The sequence below is a fragment of the Myotis nattereri genome (genome assembly GCF_964212035.1).
Source record: "Myotis nattereri genome assembly, chromosome: 4".
Lineage (NCBI taxonomy): Eukaryota > Metazoa > Chordata > Mammalia > Chiroptera > Vespertilionidae > Myotis > Myotis nattereri.
Window position 1 is genome coordinate 9,944,280 of NC_138079.1, and position 18,932 is coordinate 9,963,211.

An 18,932-nucleotide genomic window follows, 5' to 3' on the forward strand; every position below is an offset into this window, starting at 1 on the left:
CATTTCACCTGGATGGATGTGTCAGGATGGGAGCCTGAGGCTGGCTGAGCGACTTGCTCTGGGCCTCGGGCCTAGGAGTGGCAGAGCCCTTTCCAAGGATTGGCCCCGGGAGCGTGCCACTCTTCCTGAGGCCCGATTGACCAACGGCAGCCCTGTGCCAACCCACTCAGAATCCAGGGAAACGTCAGCCAAGAAACCAGGCCGGACACTGAGGCCATTGTTACAGCCGAGCAAACAGCCTGAGGTCAAGGAAGAGGGAAGTGTGGTGTGTACTCATGGCTCTCCAAGAAGACGGCCGCACCGCCTACAGCGTCCTCACAGCAGGGGCTCAGGATACTTGAAAAAGCTCCAGCCACTCCCTGTGGTTGTGTACAATGGCTGCAGGCAGCTGGGTGACCACTGACATTTACAGACCTTACCCTCTCCCTCTGTTATGCCACACTATCCGCGTTTTATACACTATTTAGCGTCACCCAAACATTTAGGGAAAATTTTCTCCCTGCCTTCGCTCTATGTGATTGGGTGGTATCACTGACCTGGAGCCTGGGGGGCGGCGGGGGGGGGGGGGCGTGTTTCTAATGAAATCACATCAGTATTAGGTGAGTACAGGTGTGTGAATTCAGGGGGTGTTTTCTTTGAAAACACAGAGATGTCTGAGGAAGATCAGAGTATGTGTTCAGGTGATTATGGAGCCGATGGGGTTGGACAGCTACCCAGACCTCCGAAGCAACATTAAAGAGTATCGCTGCGGAGGTAAACCCAACAACTTCTTGCAAGGTCAGTCAAAAGGGTCCAATGCTTCAGAAACCCTTTATTATCGTTATTCCTGGTACGTAAAGAAATGTCAAGGGGACACATGTGGCAATGCCTTGGATTTATGCAAAGTAACTGGAGAATGATTATTCACAGGATTCTTCAGATCAGGGAAGGCTGTGAGCCTCCGGCTGGGGCTTGGAATACTCCTGGAGTCTGGGGAAATAAAGTTACGTAACAGTCCAAGCATGTGGGTCTAATGGAGGTGGTGAATCCAGTGGAAACAGAGAAGCAGGTCAACAGCTTGCAGACCCCCTGGGACAGTCAGTCCCAGAGGCCGCATACAGGCCTCTGCGGAACAGTGAGTGTCAGTCAGCTGCTCACGTCAGACCAGACCTGCCCGCAGCCTGAGGACTGCACTTATTTTTTTAAAATATATTTTTAGTGATTTTAGAGAGAAAGGGAGAGGGAGAATCATTGATCGGCTGCCTCCTGCACACCCCCTACTGGGGATGGAGCCCACAGAATCGAACCGTGACTTCCTGGTTCATAGGTTGGTGCTCACTGAGCCGTACCAGTGGGGTAAGGACTGCACTTATGATAGAAAAATGGAAATACCTACTTTACAAATATGGACCCATACTGTTCCACTGCTAGTTTTTACTTTTCCATGCAGATAATTTTGCATACCATTTCAGGGGGCTACTTCACCCATTAGTATTCCACTGCTTGTACCATCAGTTAGGTGCTAACTCTCTAGTTAAAGACTTTCAAGTGGTTTTTAGGTGTGGGTTTTTGTTGTTGTTGTTGTTTTGGGTTTTTTTCATTTTAAGCAGTCAAAAAAAGTATTTTTCCTTTGTATATGTACCTGTTTAGTTCTTTAAAATAAATTCCTAGAGTTGGAGTTTGGAATTTCTGGGTAAAATGGCTTAAAAACACATTACCAAATTCCCTCGGCAAGAAAGTATGCGTTTGTTGTCATATGCTTACACTCTGCCAACACTGAACGTTATCAATCTTTCTAAAGTTTGCCCAACTGAGAATCAAAACAACTCATTGCTGTTTTCTCTTACATTTTAATTAGATTCAATGCTTTGAGGTTTACATTTAAATAAAGGTTTATTTCTATAACATAGTTACAACAGTTATAATAACTTGCAATAAATAGAAATAAGCATTTCTTGATGTCTCTGAGAGGCAAAAATTACCGTAATAACAAAATAATATCTGTAAATTCATAACAAAACTAAATCAAAATCCACCCCTTACCACATTCTAACATATTCCACTAGAATTAAATACAGTATGTCTTTTATCACATGAAACAGACATTAAAAATATAGTAACCGTTTTGAAGAAAAGTGGCAAACAGCGTTTCTCAGGAGAGCCTAAGACCAAGAACATCCATCATTGCGGAATGACTTATAAGCTATAAGCTTATAATCTGCATCAAGGCAAAATAATAACTAGATTTCTCTGAGGTTCTGTGATGGTACAATTTTGTGTTCAGTGAGTCACATAATGAAAGAGGGACTCAGTAATTAGAAAAAGAAACTCCTTATGGGCTATGGCTTCATGATTTGAGTCCAGAGGAGAAACCCTGGGGGGAAAAACACACAAGCCAACATTCCAGCTCATGTACTGACACAAACTCCTTCACTAAGAAAAGGGACACAGTGGCAGCTGGGAATGGGAATTTGGTTGTGAATATTTCTAGAAGTTGCAACCACAGCTTTCAGGACAAGAAACACTTCTGATGGCAGAGGTAAGAACAGAGATTAACCCACACTTAAATCTGCAGTTACTGCAGAAGCAAAGAGTCGTGGTCCAAGTGAGCTCCCATTCTGACAGGCGGGTAGAACACCCCCAAGGCCAAGGTGACATTCCTAAGTAAGGCCCTACGTTTTAAAGATATTCCTTTGCCTAACACGGAGAAAGAAAAAAAATAGAATGTTATAATTTAGTCAAAAAAAGTCATACAAGATATATGCTTTATGTCCATCGGTTTCTGAAATCATATGCTTTTTAAAAATCTTGACCTTATTCAAGTTTACCCCCACAATATAATATTTGCCATTAAACCAACCAAACTGCCACAATAATTGCTCTCAAAAGATAATAACAGATTACAAGGTCTAACAGATTGTAAAATATAATAGAATGCAGTCAATTGGTTTTAACAACAAACACTACGGCAAGCATATCAAACTCGCGGCCGGCGGGCCATATGCCTTGTCATGCGGCCCGACAGCCGCGAGTTTGACATGCTTGCACTACAGAGCCTGAACTGTGATAACAATTGACAGAGCTGTTGAACTTGATGAGAAAAACCTGCTGGGTCAGTAAGGCATTGCTGCATCATTTCTCAGAGAGGAAGGCACACAGTCACTAGCAAGAAAAATCACAAAATGTGTAAGCAAACACCAAGACAGCAGATGGTGCACATGTGCAAACAAAAGCGGTTCCTCTGGGGCCCTGGCTTTTATATCAAAGTAACATTACACTGTGCAGATGTCAAACTCACAGCAACCCAATTCCCTTCTCTAATACAGGCTGACCTTTAACAGACATTCAATCTAAAAGAAAAAAAGGAAAAATCAAATTTTCTAAAACAGTTTTATTTTCAGAAAAGCTGTTTTGTCTCTCAGCATCGGGCAGATTTTTTAAAAAACTGTCTAACTGGTATCATATTTTAGAGGAGTGCATAAACAAATTGACAGCAACTAAAACAATTGTAATGGCACATCCAGGAGCTCACATTCAAAATGACATTACTGGTAAGTTCTTTTTTGTGCGTGAATTCAAATTCTATGTTATGAGCCAAGTAGCAATGCTTTGTTCATGTTAATTCTTAGCAAATAATTTGTTAAATTTAGTTATATTTTTCAAAACAGTTAAAACCCTAACACATGAGATTTTTGGGCAAAGATACTGACATAATAATACTTCAGGAAGATGTTACTATAGCCAACATATTGCAATAATTTCCTAAAGTGATTTCTGAGACAATAACCTAGATCTAATGTTAGTTACTGCCTTTTATGAATGTTATGATCATTTCAGCACAACTGCACTGGTGCTGATTCTGCCAGTAACCACAGTAAAGCACTTGGCAATTCCACTCCCGTCGGGGTCCACACAGGTGGGCAGAAGGAAGTGTGAGCACTCACTACACTAGTACAGCTCACGGTCTCATTAACTCTGGCCTTTTCGCTGTTTCAGTATCTCAGGAAAATGAGGATCCAAACATCAAGCTAACCTTCCACAAACTATTCACCCTAAAATTTGAACTATTTTTCATCAGGAAATCAACTACCTTAAAAATCTACTTCCAGAAAACTTAACTGGCTGCTAATCTAATCAAGCTATTAGTAAAGCCAGATACACAGAAGAAACAATAAAAATAGAAATGGAATGAATGGAACTCTAATACTGCAGGAAACTGTTACAGAGAGAAAAACAGGATTACAACAAACATATCATTTCAAAAAAGTTGCACATGCCTCCTGAGCAAGAGGATTCGGGAATTATAATAATTAATATAAGTACCTAATATGTTTACTAAAATTCACCTTAATGTTGGGCATCCTTAATTATCATTGTCTAAACCATTTGCTTCTCTGAGGCTGCTGCATGGTTACCTCAGACGTCGATATGAATTCCGTGTTTTGAAGACATCACCTGTCTGGTCCCTGTTAAGTACATGACCAAGGAACAGATGTGAGGTAAGGATGCTGTGCTTACTACATAGAGCCAGAGTGGCAAGGGCGGAGTTTTCCCAAAGGGGCATATCCACAGGCCGTGCCGAAGGCCATCTCGGATATGGTGTGAGGTCCAGGATATGAAGACCATCCAGGGAAGGAAGCACCAGGAGTCTTTGAGCTTGAAGAGGTGCATGGTGCACTTGAGGGTCAGGACCACGGCGGGTATCACAGTAGAACAGTGAAGGAAGGGTCTCCGTGGAAGAGTCAAAGCAGCCTGCGGGGAGGGCGAGGAAGCAATACCTCTATCATTTCCTTCTTGGCAAACAGCGTGTTACACATGCTTCTTAACACTCTAAAATATTTTCCTGCCTGGACAGGGTGGCACAGTGGTTGAGTGTCAACCTATGAACCAGGATGTCACCAGTTCGATTCCCAGTCAGGGTACATGCCCAGGTTGTATGCCCAGTAGGGGGCGTGCAGGAGGCAGCCGATCAATGATGCTTCCCTCTCATAGACATTTCTCTCTATCCCTCTCCCTTCCTCTCTAAAAACCAATAAAACCCATATTAAATCCTAAATGTATAAGGTTTGAGTAACTTTGGAGTTTTAAAGAATTGTCCTCTTAGAGTGTTGAAAAAAAATCTCACAACCAAATAAAATGTTCTTCAATTAATAAAGGCACAAAAGGGGAATATTTTTGTAGTAATCACTTTATATTAGTTTTGAATACTTTCAGAATTTATTTACAACATTTAGAAAGATTATATTATTTTAAATATGTATTCTAAAGTTGAATTAAATAAACTTCAGTGAAATTTCTAAACCATTGCAAAAAAAAAGGTAACAAAAATATCTAATCAAATGAAAAATTCAGACTCAAGCCCTGAATGAGCCCTGAGTAAGGCTTTGTTCCCACACAGTCTAAAGGCTAATTTGCAACTAGAGAAGATTGCCTAAATCTGAATCAACCACACATCCTCAAAACATTACAGAACAGGATACATAAAACCTCACTCAGCAAACACAGAAGTCAGAGAATGCTCTAACTTCAACTACTCTAAAGTAGTAAATACCAAATCATGAGCTCTCTCTCTCATACTCCCACCACAAGCCAGGAAAGACTGAAGAAAGATGAGAAACAGGAGACTGATCTAAAATTGACACTACAGTGCTCGCTTCGGCAGCACATATACTAAAAAATTGGAACGACACATAGAAGATTAGCATGGCCCCTGCGCAAGGATGACACGCAAATTCACGAAGCGTTCCATATTTTTAAAAAATAATAATAAAAAATAAAATTGACACTACAGCTCTAGCTGGTTTGGCTCAGTGGATAGAGCGTCGGCCTGTGGACTGAAGGGTCCCAGACTTGATTCCAGTCAAGGACAGGTACCTTGGTTGCAAGCTCAATCCCTGGCCCTGGTGGGGGCATGTGCAGGAGGCAACCAATCAATGTGTCTCTCTCACGTTGATGATTCTCTGTCCCGCCCCCTCCCTTCCACTCTCTCTAAAAATCAATGGGAAAATATCTTACGGTGAGGATTAACAACAAAAACAAAAAAAATAAAATTACCACTACAAAGAGAAAGCACAACCTATGCACGAAAATACTGAAAAGGGTCCCGTTGGTCCGAGCACTGACCACAGGGAAAGGATTGAAAAGTGTGGATGATTCGAGGCTTTGAAAGGCATTGGTTCTGGGGATGAAGATGGTGACAAGAAAGGGAGAGGTACCCATTAGAGATTGGGGTGGGGGGTGGTGGTGGTAGGAGGGAGAAAATAGCAAAGAAAAATATTTAAGAATAAAATAAATTAGAGGACACAACCCTCCCCACATTAAAAAATAGTCATTCATTAAAGAGACTGTGCCTTGTCACACTGCCAAATCAGACTCCCTGGAAACTGGAACCGTGCAACCCCCTGCTTAAAACAGATTTCTTTAACCCTGACCTACCGACTGAATAGCAGAGTTTACTCTACATTCCTCTTCCTTCTCCCTTCCCCTCCACGTTTTTGGTTATTTTATTTCTAATTTGTCAGATCACATAACTTTTCTGCATGATTATTCGATTGTCTCCACCTTCGTTTGTAAGCTCTCCACGCACAGAACATCACACTCCCCATCAGCAGGGGGACGAGGAGGCCCCTGGCAGCCGCTGCCTGGAAGAGAGCCGGACCCTGAGGCGGAGCTGCCTGGCACGTAGGCTCCATGTGTGCAGAGCAGGACCCCTCCGCACATTCTGTGAAGTCTGTTTACACTAACAGATGCTGAAGAAGAAATGGGAGATTTCTGTTGCTTGGCTGATTATTAAAGTATCAATGCAGATTTTTTACTTATAGAAAAACAATGTCTACAATGTCTAATGAAAGAAGAAAAGGACATAATCATGAAATTATAGAAGTAAAAATAGATCACTTAAAAATAGAAGTAGCCAAAGCCGGTTTGGCTCAGTGGATAGAGCGTCGGCCTGCGGACTGAAAGGTCCCGGGTTCGATTCCGGTCAAGGGCATGTACCTGGGTTGCAGGCACTTCCCCACTGGGGGATGTGCAGGAGGCAGCTGATCGGTGTTTCTCTCTCATCGATGTTTCTAACTCTCTATCTCTCTCCCTTCCTCTCTGTAAAAAATCAATAAAATATATTAAAAAAAAATAGAAGTAAAAACAGATACCAAAAATGAGTATCATAAATATTTATTCTGTTTTGATATTTATCTACTGATGATCATATACAATCTTATGGTGAATGTGAAAGCATTTTAATACTTCACTCAAAAATAAGGTTCAATAAGGGGGCTGGGTGATAAAACAGGTGAAGGGATTAAAAATATATATAAATAACACATAGACACAGACAACAGTATGGTGATAGCGAGGGGGTGAGGGGAGGGGGACAGGGGGTGAGGGGAGGGCAAAGGGAGGATAAATGGGGATGGCAAGAGACTGCTTTGGGCGACAGGTGCACGAGCAGTGTGCAGATGATATTTTGTTGAGTTGTATACTTGAAACCTGTATGGTTTTGTCACGCCAATAAACTCAATAAAAAATAAATGTATTGATGAAAACAAAAAGGATCAATATCAGCACGATGCTATACTTTACAGCAGGGGTCCTCAAACTTTTTAAACAGGGGGCCAGTTCACTGTCCCTCAGATCGTTGGAAGGCCAGACTATAGTTTAAAAAAAAAACTATGAACAAATTCCTATGCACACTGCACATATCTTATTTTGAAGTAAAAAAACAAAACGGGAACAAATACAATACTTGTATTTGCATGTGGCCCGCGGGCCATAGTTTGAGGACCCCTGCTTTACAGGCACTATCTCATTTAATTCTTCTAACAATCCCATGAGTCGGGGTTATTTTACAAAGAGGAAATGGAGACTTAGGAGGCTAAGTAACCTCCCCATGTTGTGGATTTGGTGGCAGAGCTGGGGTTGAGACTAGGTCTGCCCCACCCTCTGGCTTGTATTCTTTTTTTTCTTTTTTTAAATATATTTTATTGATTTTTTACAGAGAGGAAGGGAGAGGGATAGAGAGTTAGAAACATCGATGAAAGAGAAACATCGATCAGCTGCCTCCTGCACACCCCCTACTGGGGATGTGCCTGCAACCAAGGTACATGCCCTTGACTAGAACCGAACCTAGGACCCTTTAGTCTGTAGGCCGACGCTCTATCCACTGAGCCAAACTGGTTAGGGCAAGGCTTGTATTCTTAACACTATGCCTTCTAAATGAACCAAAGAATAAATTCAGCATAAGGCCCAAATATCTTAAAAATTACAATAAAGTAGTTAAATTCTCAATGAATACATTTGTGAACCATACTTTTCATAATGCTTCATAGCTTATCCCAATTGTAATAATAATCTCCAACAATTATCTATAATAATCTCTACAATTATTATAGACTATCTACAATAATCCTATCTAATAAAAGAGAAACATGGTAATTAGTGTACAACCGCTACCCTTCCCATTGGCTAATCAGGGCAATATGCAAATTAACTGCCAGCCAAGATGGCGGCCGGCAGCCAGGCAGCTTAAAGTGAACATGAGGCTTGCTTGATTCAGTGACGGAGGTCTCCAGCATTCCCCGCCTGCCGCTGCCGGCCTCTGAGCTGCAACTCTAAGCAACTATGTTTCAAATATAGAAGCTAAACAAAACCCCAGAAACCTGCTTTAGTCCACAGGGCTTCAGCCAGCAGGATCGCAACATTTTTCAAATACAGAAGGTAAACAAAGGCCAGAACCTGCTTTCAGCAGCAGAGGCCTAAGAGCTGGAGCCAAGCCTCAAAGCTAAAGCTGGCCCAGAATAAAAAAAGAAAAAAAGGAGCAGTTGGGAGCTTCAGTCACCCGCCAGTCTGAAAACAGCCGTCAGCCCCTCACCCAGACTGGCCAGGCACCCCAGTGGGGACCCCCACCCTGATCCAGGACACCCTTCAGGGCAAACCAGCCGGCCCCCACCCATGCACCAGGCCTCTATCCTATATAGTAAAAAGGTAATATGCCTCCCAGCACCGGGGTCAGCGGAGCCAAGAGGCCTCCCGGCACCGGGGTCAGTGTGACAGGGGGCAGCACCCAAACCCCCTGATTGCGCTGCGGCTCTGTGTGTGACAGGGGGAGGGGCCACAACCTCCCTATCCGCCCTGCTCTGTTCGTGACAGGGGAAGGCGCCCCAACCCCCTGATCAGCCCTGCTCTGTGCCTGATAGGGGGAGCTCCCCAACCCCATGATCGCCCTGCGGCTCTGTGTGTGACAGGGTGCAGCGCCCCAACCCCCTGATCGGCCCTGCTCTGTGTGTGACGGGGTAGAGCCATAACCTCCCCATCGGCCCTGCCCTGAGTGTGAGAGTGGTGGCACCCCAACCCCCTGATTGGCCCTGCTCTGTGGGTGATAGAGGGTGGCGCCCCAACCCCACCCCTATGGGCCCTGCTCTGTGTGTGATGGGGTAGAGCCATAATCTCCCCATCGGCCCTGCCCTGAGTGTGAGAGTGGTGGCGTCCCAACCCCCTGATCGGCCCTGCTCTGTGGGTGACAGTGGGCGGTGCCCCAACTCCCCTATCGGCCCTACTCTGTGAGTGACAGGGTGGAGCTCCTCAACCCCCTGATCGGCCCTGCTCTGTGCATGACAGGGGGGAGCTCCCCAACGCCCCTGATGGGCCCTGCTCTGTGCGTGACAGGGGGCAGCGCCCCAACCCCCTGATTGGCCCTGCTCTGTGCATGACAGGGGGTGGCGCCGCAACCTCCCCATCAACCCTGCCTTGAGTGTGACAGGGGGTGGTGCCCCAACCCCCCAATCAGCCCTACCCTGAGCATGACTGAGGGTGGCATCACAACCTCCTGATCCGCCCTGCTCTGTGCATGACAGGGGGCGGCGCCCCAACTCCCCAATTGGCCCTGCTCTGAGCCCGACCAGGGGCTGCACCTAGGGATTGGGCCTGCCCTCTGCCACCCGGGAGCAGGTCTAAGCCAGCAGGTTGTTATCTCCCGAGGGGTCCCAGACTGGGAGAGGGCACAGGCCAGGCTGAGGGACCCCCCTCCCCCCGAGTGCACAAATTTTTGTGCACCGGGCCTCTAGTCTATAATAATCTCTAACAATTACTGTTAACTATTTGCTAAGGTGTGTCATTTAACATGCTCATTTAATCCTCACAACAACCCTCTGATATAATTAACATTATAATCCACATTTTACAGATGGGGAAATTGCGATTTAGAGAAGTAAAGGTGTGCTAACATTACATCCTAGGATTCAAACTCGGGTCTTCTGACCCCAATCTTGTGCTGCTTCTGCTTACAGCAAAAAAGTTAAAAGTAGTCTTTAACCGGGAATTACTGATTCTGTACTGGTTAAGTCTCTAAACAAGTAAGACAACCTCTGATAAATACCTGATACAACTCTTGACACATCACAGGAAGAAGCAATCAGTTATCCTTTGCTCAACAAATACCTGCTGAACACTTAGGAGGTAAGCCAGGAACTGTTCTACAGCCAGGGGGAGCCAAGCAAAGTCCTTTCTCTATGAGTTTATATTTCTTTCCTTGACATGTTTACAGGTCATAAATATGTAAAAGGTAGGCGAATCTGTTGACACTGAGAAAATACGATCTGAACTGCTAGTTTAAGTTTAGTTCATTTGCAAGACTAATAGTCACCGTGTGGCTAAACCCCACACACCTGAATGAAATGCCTCCCTTTCTCCACAAAGGACTGTGCCCTAATCAGCCCACTGAAATGCTCACCTTTGCCTCCAAGAGGGACTCAGGGAATGAATCCATTAAAGTCATTCCCCAGGGATGGAATCACCTTTGTTTTTTAAATAGTTTACCGAGTTTTAGAGAAAGAGGAAGGGAGAAGAGAGAAACGTCTCACGGTGAGAGCGCAGCTGCCTCCTGCACGCCCAACGGAGACCCTGGATTCATCTTCAAGCCGCTCAACTGCTATGGAGCAGCGGTAAACCAGCGGTCGCCAACCTTTCGGACCTCACGGACCACCAGTGGTCCGCAGACCACAGGCTGGCGACCGCTGGGAGCATGCAGGTCTGCATGCTAAACGATAAAACATGAAGAATATGGGGGAAATGTAAGTATGGTCCTGAAGACAGAACACACTAACACAGAAAGAGATGGGGCAGCCCTGAGAATGACCCCATGGTCTGTGCACACCGTCAGGAAGTATGTAGTGGTCAAAAAGTTGGATTAATGGGCTTTCTTATTTTACAATTTTTAATCCTCACCAGAGGATATGTTTTTATTGACTTTTTAGAGAGAAGGGAGGAGGGAGGAGGGAGAGGGAGAGCATTGATAAGTTGCCTCCTGTACATGCCTGGACTGGGGATTGAACATGCAACATAGGTATGTATCCTGACCAGGAATCGAACCTGCTACCTTTTGGATGACACTCTAACCAACTGAACCACTCGACCGGGGCTGGGCTTTCTTATTTTAAAACAAGGTCAATCTTCTCTAGTTCTAACTAAAACGATGCTGTCAAGTTGGATATACTAGTAATGGTGCAAACAAAATCAAAGGAAAATTAAACAGATATGCTCCTTACCTTTAAAGACAGGGATCTAGCTAGTAAAAAGTGGTCTACGTCAATAACTGAGGCTAAAAATCCAGCTAGGAAGATTTCTCTCAAGTCAGTCTTCTTCTTGATTCCGATGACTATTGCCCAGGACCACATGCCAATCACACCATGCACTGCATTATCGGAGAGGGCGCGAAGCCAGTTATTTTGCTGAATTATGGAAAACTGCAGAAGTCTGTCAGCTACGAGGCAGAATATCCCCAGACCGAGGCTGGAAAGCAGAGCCTGAGTGCTGCAAGACTGGAGTAAAGCCTGGGTCTTCTCGGTCTCGGAGGCCATCACCAACCATGTGTCAGTGCACGTGAAAAGCCATCAGGAACCGAGCTGCTGCTTCTGGTGGACATTCCCAGTCACCCTAACATAGAAAGGAGAAAAAAATACAAATGCACATTATGGGCTGCCATACAGTACCTAAACATCATCAGCAATAATTTTATAAATATAAAACCAAGTTGTAAAAACTGGTATTTCTTTTTTTAAATTACTGTAATTGTATTTCTTCTAGCTTTATTGAGATGTAATCAATCTAGTACACTGCGTCAGTTTAAGGCGTGCAACGCAATGATTTAATGTACGTAATGTGAAGTGACTACCACAATAAGGTTAACACATCCACCAGCTCACATAGTCAACTTTTCTTACGTGTGGTGAGAGCACTAAAGGTTACATTATATATAATAAGCTTCGTGGCCCAAAGATGAGAGTTTTGTAGGAGAAGCAGGTGAGGTGGTAATGTGCAGCATGGGAAATTTAAGGAAGCCCACTGACTGTAATGTATTACTCTGAGGTCATCTATCTCTCAGAAATGTTTACTACCCGGTAGTGGGCATCCATTGTCTATGTACCCAGCAACTACCTTCCATACTTTTTCTGATAACAGCCCCTTCCTTTGGGCAAAACTGCTCATCATGCTATTTTACTGCCAAAAATAACAGCAGCCTTTCATGTAAAAGGAACAAATTGAAAACAAGAAAGAGATCATGAAGATGAAAACCCTGACTGCCAACTAAAAGGTTAATAGAAGCAACGCATATTAAATGAGTGCTTCAAAAACTACAAGTGAATATGAACATTTTCAAAGAATTTTCCCAAAGCTTGAGTTGGGTATTGAAAGAAAAATAAATTTAAAAAATAAAGAGAAAACCCTTTAAGAGTATTTAAGTCCCCCTTACCCTGACAAGGTTATCTGCAAAAGAGAATGTGATTAACACCAACAATACCAAAATATTGTGGGGTACAGAGTTCTGGGAAAAAAGGATCATTACTGTAGGATTCCAAACATAACTAAATTATGGGAATTATGTCACAATCATGAATTTTGAGTTTTCCCTTAGAAATTTTAATACCTAGGTACAATGTCTTGGGAAAAAATAATTGAGGAACAGCACTTCTAAATCTCTAAGGGGAGGGGAGAGGGAAAAAGAAAACTTGATTAATATAGCAAAACAGAAACGGGGAAAAAGCAAAAAAGAAAATTTTATCACCCCCACCAAAGAAAAGCAATCAGGCCTTAACTGGTTTGGCTCAGTGGATAGAGCGTCGGCCTGCAGACTGAAGGGTCACAGGTTAGATTCCAGTCAAGGGCATGTACCTTGGTTGCGGGCACATCCCCAGTAGAGGGTGTGCAGGAGGCAGCTGATCGATGTTTCTCTCATCACTGATGTTTCTAGCTCTCTATCCCTCTCCCTTCCTCTCTGTAAAAATCTCAATAAAATATATTTAAAAAAAAAAAAGAAAAGCAATCAGAGCCGAAACCGGTTTGGCTCAGTGGATAGAGCGTCGGCCTGCGGACTGAAAGGTCCCAGGTTCGATTCCGGTCAAGGGCATGTACCTGGGTTGCGGGCACATCCCCAGTGGGAGATGTGCAGGAGGCAGCTGATCGATGTTTCTCTCTCATCGATGTTTCTAACTTTCTATCTCTCTCCCTTCCTCTCTGTGAAAAATCAATAAAATATATTTAAAAAAAAAAAAGAAAAAGAAAAAGAAAAGCAATCAGAACCAAACATATCAAACACAAATACCACAATAAATGTGAATGTATTAAATTTCTCTAGTAAGAGACAGATTGAGCCCTGGCCAGGTAGCTCAGTTGGTTAGAGTATTGTCCCAATATGCCAAGGTTGTTGGTTGGATCCTGGGTCAGGGCACATACAAGAAGCAGCCAATGAGTGTACCAGTCAATGGAACAACAAATTGAGATATATATATATATATATATATTTGCTCTCTCCTTTCCTCTCTCTTTGAAATCAATTTTTAAAAAGGGGGGGTCAGATGGAGACAAAAGGAAATATCTTCTGTTTTAAGCCTCTAAGTTTCGGAGTAATTCATTATGCAGCAGTAGATAACAAGAAGTTGCTATTTTTAAAAAGGTATACTTATGGTCCCAGAAACACACAATTCTAACATCTATTCCTCTCCAACTATTGGTGCAGATATTTAGATTCTCAGTATGAGATCGATCAATTTAATAAGTGTACTTCCTCCTATTGTCTCTGACCAGGACACCTAAGTGACCCATTTTTATTCTCACCCTTTTCTAATTCCTGCTCCTCTCCCTACAAATAAAATGGATTCCAGGAGCCTCCTAAACTGTAAAAGAGCCTTCTGTTTATTTTACATACTCACTTTGGGGGGGGGGGCAGGTTTCTTAAGAGTAGTAATTACAATTTTCTTTTAAACCTCTCATGCATAAAATCCAATGTGCTCAGGTGCTTAATACATATTTCATTATTATGCTAATAAAAGGGATCAGCAGGTAAGCAATCCTCAGCCTACAACTAAAGATATTAATCGGATGTGACTTCTCTGCCGTAATAGCCCGTTTCCACATCACACATTTCTCTCTCCGACTTGCAGGAGCCACTTTCTGCAATGGCCAAACGGCCACGCCTCATCCCCATTATAGTAAAACGCCATCAATTATGGGGCCTGCAAAGTGTACTATATAGCAGTAATCTTCCCTTCCCTCAACTCCACGAACACATAATTCGCAGTTACTTTAATTATACACTATCATGTATTGTCAATAACCTCTTAGACATATTTCTGCCAAAACAAATCAGAGCTCCCAAATTCCCAATGTAAATGCCATCTTCCGCTTCCCCGCCTTCCTCTCCCCAATCACAGTCACAAAAGCCCCGAGTAAGGCGCCGTCTAACATGGGGAAACTGTCTTTATGATGCTTTACGAGTAAGTCCTCTTCACCGAACTGGAGTCGCTGCGACGCTCCTATTTCTTTCATGCGACAACACCCTAAGGAGACGCCAAACCGCACGCAGCTGATTTGCAAAGCGAGGAAACACACAGCGCGCTCACTTGCACGGGAACGTGGACAGCCCGCCTATGAGATGCTTAGAGCCCGGGACCCTGACGAATGAAACACGCAATTCCGTATTTCAACTTGACGTTCGAGTCCCCGCAAATTCCCAAAGTCATCCTTCACCAGGTGGGTGCGAGGCCAGCATCGCTAACAGGGAGGAAGCCGCGGCGTCCGCAGGGAAGGGGCCATGTCGCCCGCGTCGCGTTCACGCCTCCAAGGACCGACCCGGGGCGCCCAGGGGCTCCGCCGCCGGTGCCGACGGCGATGGGCAGCGCCATCCGACCCCGGAACCCCGCTCCCCGCCCGGGGCCAGGGGAACGCCGGGGCGCGGAGCCTAGGCGAGGGGTGGGCTCCCGCGGGACCGAGAAGCGGCGGCGAAGCCGGAGGGCGCTGGGCGCAGGTCCCGGCCCCGGACGGCGGCCACCGCGCGGGCTGCCGGGTCCCGCGCCCGCCGCACCGGCGCGCCCTCCCACCCCGCCCCGTCTGGAACCGGGACCGCCCACACTTCGGGCTCAGGGGGTCCCCGCCTCGGCCTCCCACTGGAGGACGTAGCTTCGCAGCGTCCCTCGCAACCCCCGCCCCACCGGCCCCGCGCCGCACCCACCCTCGGCTCTCGCGGCAGAAGCGGCCGCATCAATGGAGGCCCCGCCCCCTGCCCCCCTCCCTTCGCCGGGACCATAGAGATGCCGGCGCGGCCAGAGCGGCTCCAGCCCGCGCGCCGCCCAGAGCACGACGGGATACGGCGCCCATTCGAGCCGCCTGGAGCCGGGGTTCGGATGCCCTCTGGTGGAGAGGCTGGGTACCTCGCGCTCTTGCCCGAGGAAAGAATGAGTACTGAGCAGTAATCCACAATACTTTCCAACAACATGTATTTTGCTCAGTACGTATTTGTTGACTACATGGCATAAGAATAGGTCAGCAGTCGGCCATCACACTCCGAAATGAATGTAAAGCTCTGATTTATTGATTTAGTTATTCAAAGGCACAGTTTGGATCTAAGTTACAAATGCTGAATAGCTGTCTCCAGAACTATTTGTGTCCTGCTGGGGACCACAGAATACATACACCAGGGTTGAGTGAAAATTTGCTCTCATTTAAATTCAAATTGATTTTGTCATCTCTGAGGGGCAGATGTTATGCATCAAACAAGTGACAGATTGCAACTTTAATTTAAATAGTAAGTAAAGCAAAAAAAATTAAAAATAAATAGTAAGTAAAATTTGGTTTATAATATGCTTATATTTATTGGAGAAAAATATCCAATGATGTCACCCAAGTACTTTCTGGATTAAAGTAATTTTTTAAATGATAAAAAAGTGGAGAACAAAGAGATATTAATAGGTAGGTCCCATGAAAGAATGATGTGGACAGCAGTGATAGGCACTGCTTATTTACATGTGGAATAATAGCTTTAGTGACAGTGACAGGAAGAAGATAGCGGTGGCAGCAGAGGATAAAATTGAAAGAATAAAATAATGGCAAAGGGGTGAGGACAAGGACAGAGGGGGAAGGAGGGCCAGGCGGGTAGTGGTACAGGTAGAAAGCAGCACTCTTCTTCACCACAATTAGAATCTGGCTGGGAAGTTTGTCTTTGTGACCTGGATGACTCCGGTCAGATGCACAAGCAGTTACATTTGCATTTGAGAGTTAAGTCATGAAAGAGAATTATAACACCTACAGTTGCAGCCATGTCCTTTGATTTCTTCTTTTCCTTCTTTATTGAGGTTAAAACACATCCACTAAAGTGCATAAAGTGCTTTCATCCTAAGCGCACAGTTTGCTGAATTTTCACATATGACACAACCTTGGGAACTCCTGCCAGACAAGCATACAGAATACTTTTTTTCAGTATTAGGGTCACAAAGAGGTTCAGCAGGACTAAACTTCATTAATGGAATTTACAGGCAAAACTATTCCCAAATGACACTCTTGAATGAACCCCCACATTTTCTACTCGAGATGATGAGTTTTTCTTTCTTGTTTGCCTTTTGGAAGTTTCTCAAACGTACTGCTATTTTGCCCTTTCACTTTTTTCACAAAGGTGAATAAAACCTTTCCTTGAGTATAGTAAGATATTGGGATGTGACCTCTGATATCTAAACTCACTGGCTCACATGTGATGCATCTTCAATAAGAATACCTCATGGGCATTCATATTTCTTGATGCCACGTGAAGAGTGGGGATAAAGGAACTTAAAAGAGATCCAGCAGCCCTCAGGTTATGGGACAGCCAGTTCACAGATACTGTGCCTAAGGCTGAGGCTGCAGTTAATTCATAGAAGGCACTCGTCTGATTCTGACCCAGAGCCAGTGTTCAGAATAGAGATACATCATCAAAATCACGAATCAACACAAAAAGTCTGAAGAGCTCTTCTCACACAATAGAGATCTTCATTGCTTCAGATTATTGGAGAGTACTTATTGTATTAGTTATTTATTGCTGTGTGTTGAATTACCCCCAAATTTAGTGACTTTACCAGCAATAAACAGTGTTTGTAGGTCAGTTTCTATGAGCCAACTTAGCTGTAGTTTCTAGCTCAGGGTTTCTCATGAGGTTGTAATCAAGATATCAATCAGGCTACAATCACCAGGAGGCTTGACTGGGGCTGGAGCATCCGCTTCTCCCCCAAAAGCCAACAGAGAGTAAGGCAGAAACAGCAATGTCTTTTATGGCCTAGTCTTGGAAGTCATACCTCATCACTCTTCCACATTACTCACTAGAAGCAAATTATTCATGCTGTTGCAAATGGTAAGAACTCCTTTTTCACAGCAGCATAGTATTCCATTGTGTAGATGTACCACAGTTTTCTAATCCACTCATCTATTGATGGGCAATTAGGCTGTTTCCAAATCTTAGCTATGGTGAATTGTGCTGCTATGAACATGGGGGTGCATGCATCCTTTCTGATTGGTGTTTCTAGTTTCTTGGGATATATTCCTAGAAGTGGGATTACTGGGTCAAATGGGAGTTCCATTTTTAGTTTTTTGAGGAAACTCCATACTGTTCTCCACAGTGGCTGCACCAGTCTGCATTCCCACCAGCAGTGCAAGAGAGTTCCTTTCTCTCTGCATCCTCGCCAGCACTTGTCATTTGTTGATTTGTTGATGATAGCCATTCTGACAGGTGTGAGATGGTACCGCATTGTCGTTTTGATTTGCATCTCTCAGATAATTAGTGACTTGAAGAGCATTATGCTAAGTGAAATAAGCCAATCAGAGAAAGAAAAATATCACATGATCTCATTCATTTATGGAATATAATGAACAACATAAACTGATGAACAAAAACATATCCAGAGACAGAGAAGCATTGATCAGACCATCAAACCTCAGAGGGAAGGTAGGGGAGGGTGGGGGTAAGGGGGAGAGTTCAACCAAAGGACTTGTATGCATGCATATAAGCATAACCAATGGACATAAGACACTGGGGGATAGGGGAGGCTAGGGGACTGTCAAGGGCGGGGGGAAAAAAAGGACACATGCCAAAACCGGTTTGGCTCAGTGGTAGAGCATCAGCCTGCGGACTGAAAGGTCCCAGGTTCGATTCCGGTCAAGGGCATGTACCTGGGTTGCGGGCACATCCCCAGTGGGAGATGTGCAGGAGGCAGCTGATGGATGTTTCTCTCTCATCGATGTTTCTAGCTCTCTATCTCTCTCCCTTCCTCTCTGTAAAAAATCAATAAAATATATTTAAAAAAAAAAAAAAGGACACATATGTAATACCCTTTGTAATACTTTTTTTTTTTTAATATATTTTATTGATTTTTTACAGAGAGGAAGGGAGAGAGATAGAGTTAGAAACATCGATGAGAGAGAAACATCGATCAGCTGCCTCCTGCACATCTCCCACTGGGGATGTGCCCGCAACCCAGGTACATGCCCTTGACCGGAATCGAACCTGGGACCTTTCAGTCCGCAGGCCGACGCTCTATCCACTGAGCCAAACCGGTTTCGGCACCCTTTGTAATACTTTAAGCAATAAAAAAAACAAAAAAAAAAACAAAAAAAAACCAACAAAAAACAAAAAAAAATCCTTGATTAATAGTCAATGCTTCACA

At 44.3% G+C, this 18,932-nt stretch overlaps 1 protein-coding gene across 1 annotated transcript; it reads right to left on the reverse strand.

The window, feature by feature from the left end:
- Positions 1–1,815: 1,815 nt before the first annotated feature.
- TMEM267 (transmembrane protein 267) lies at positions 1,816–11,831 on the reverse strand (the record flags this gene model as incomplete). The annotated part of the gene is made up of 2 exons (XM_081089588.1): positions 1,816–4,731; positions 11,520–11,831. The coding sequence occupies 2 exons, from the start codon at positions 11,829–11,831 to the stop codon at positions 4,396–4,398; spliced, it is 648 nt and encodes a 215-aa protein (XP_080945714.1). The 3' UTR covers positions 1,816–4,395.
- Positions 11,832–18,932: the final 7,101 nt, after the last annotated feature.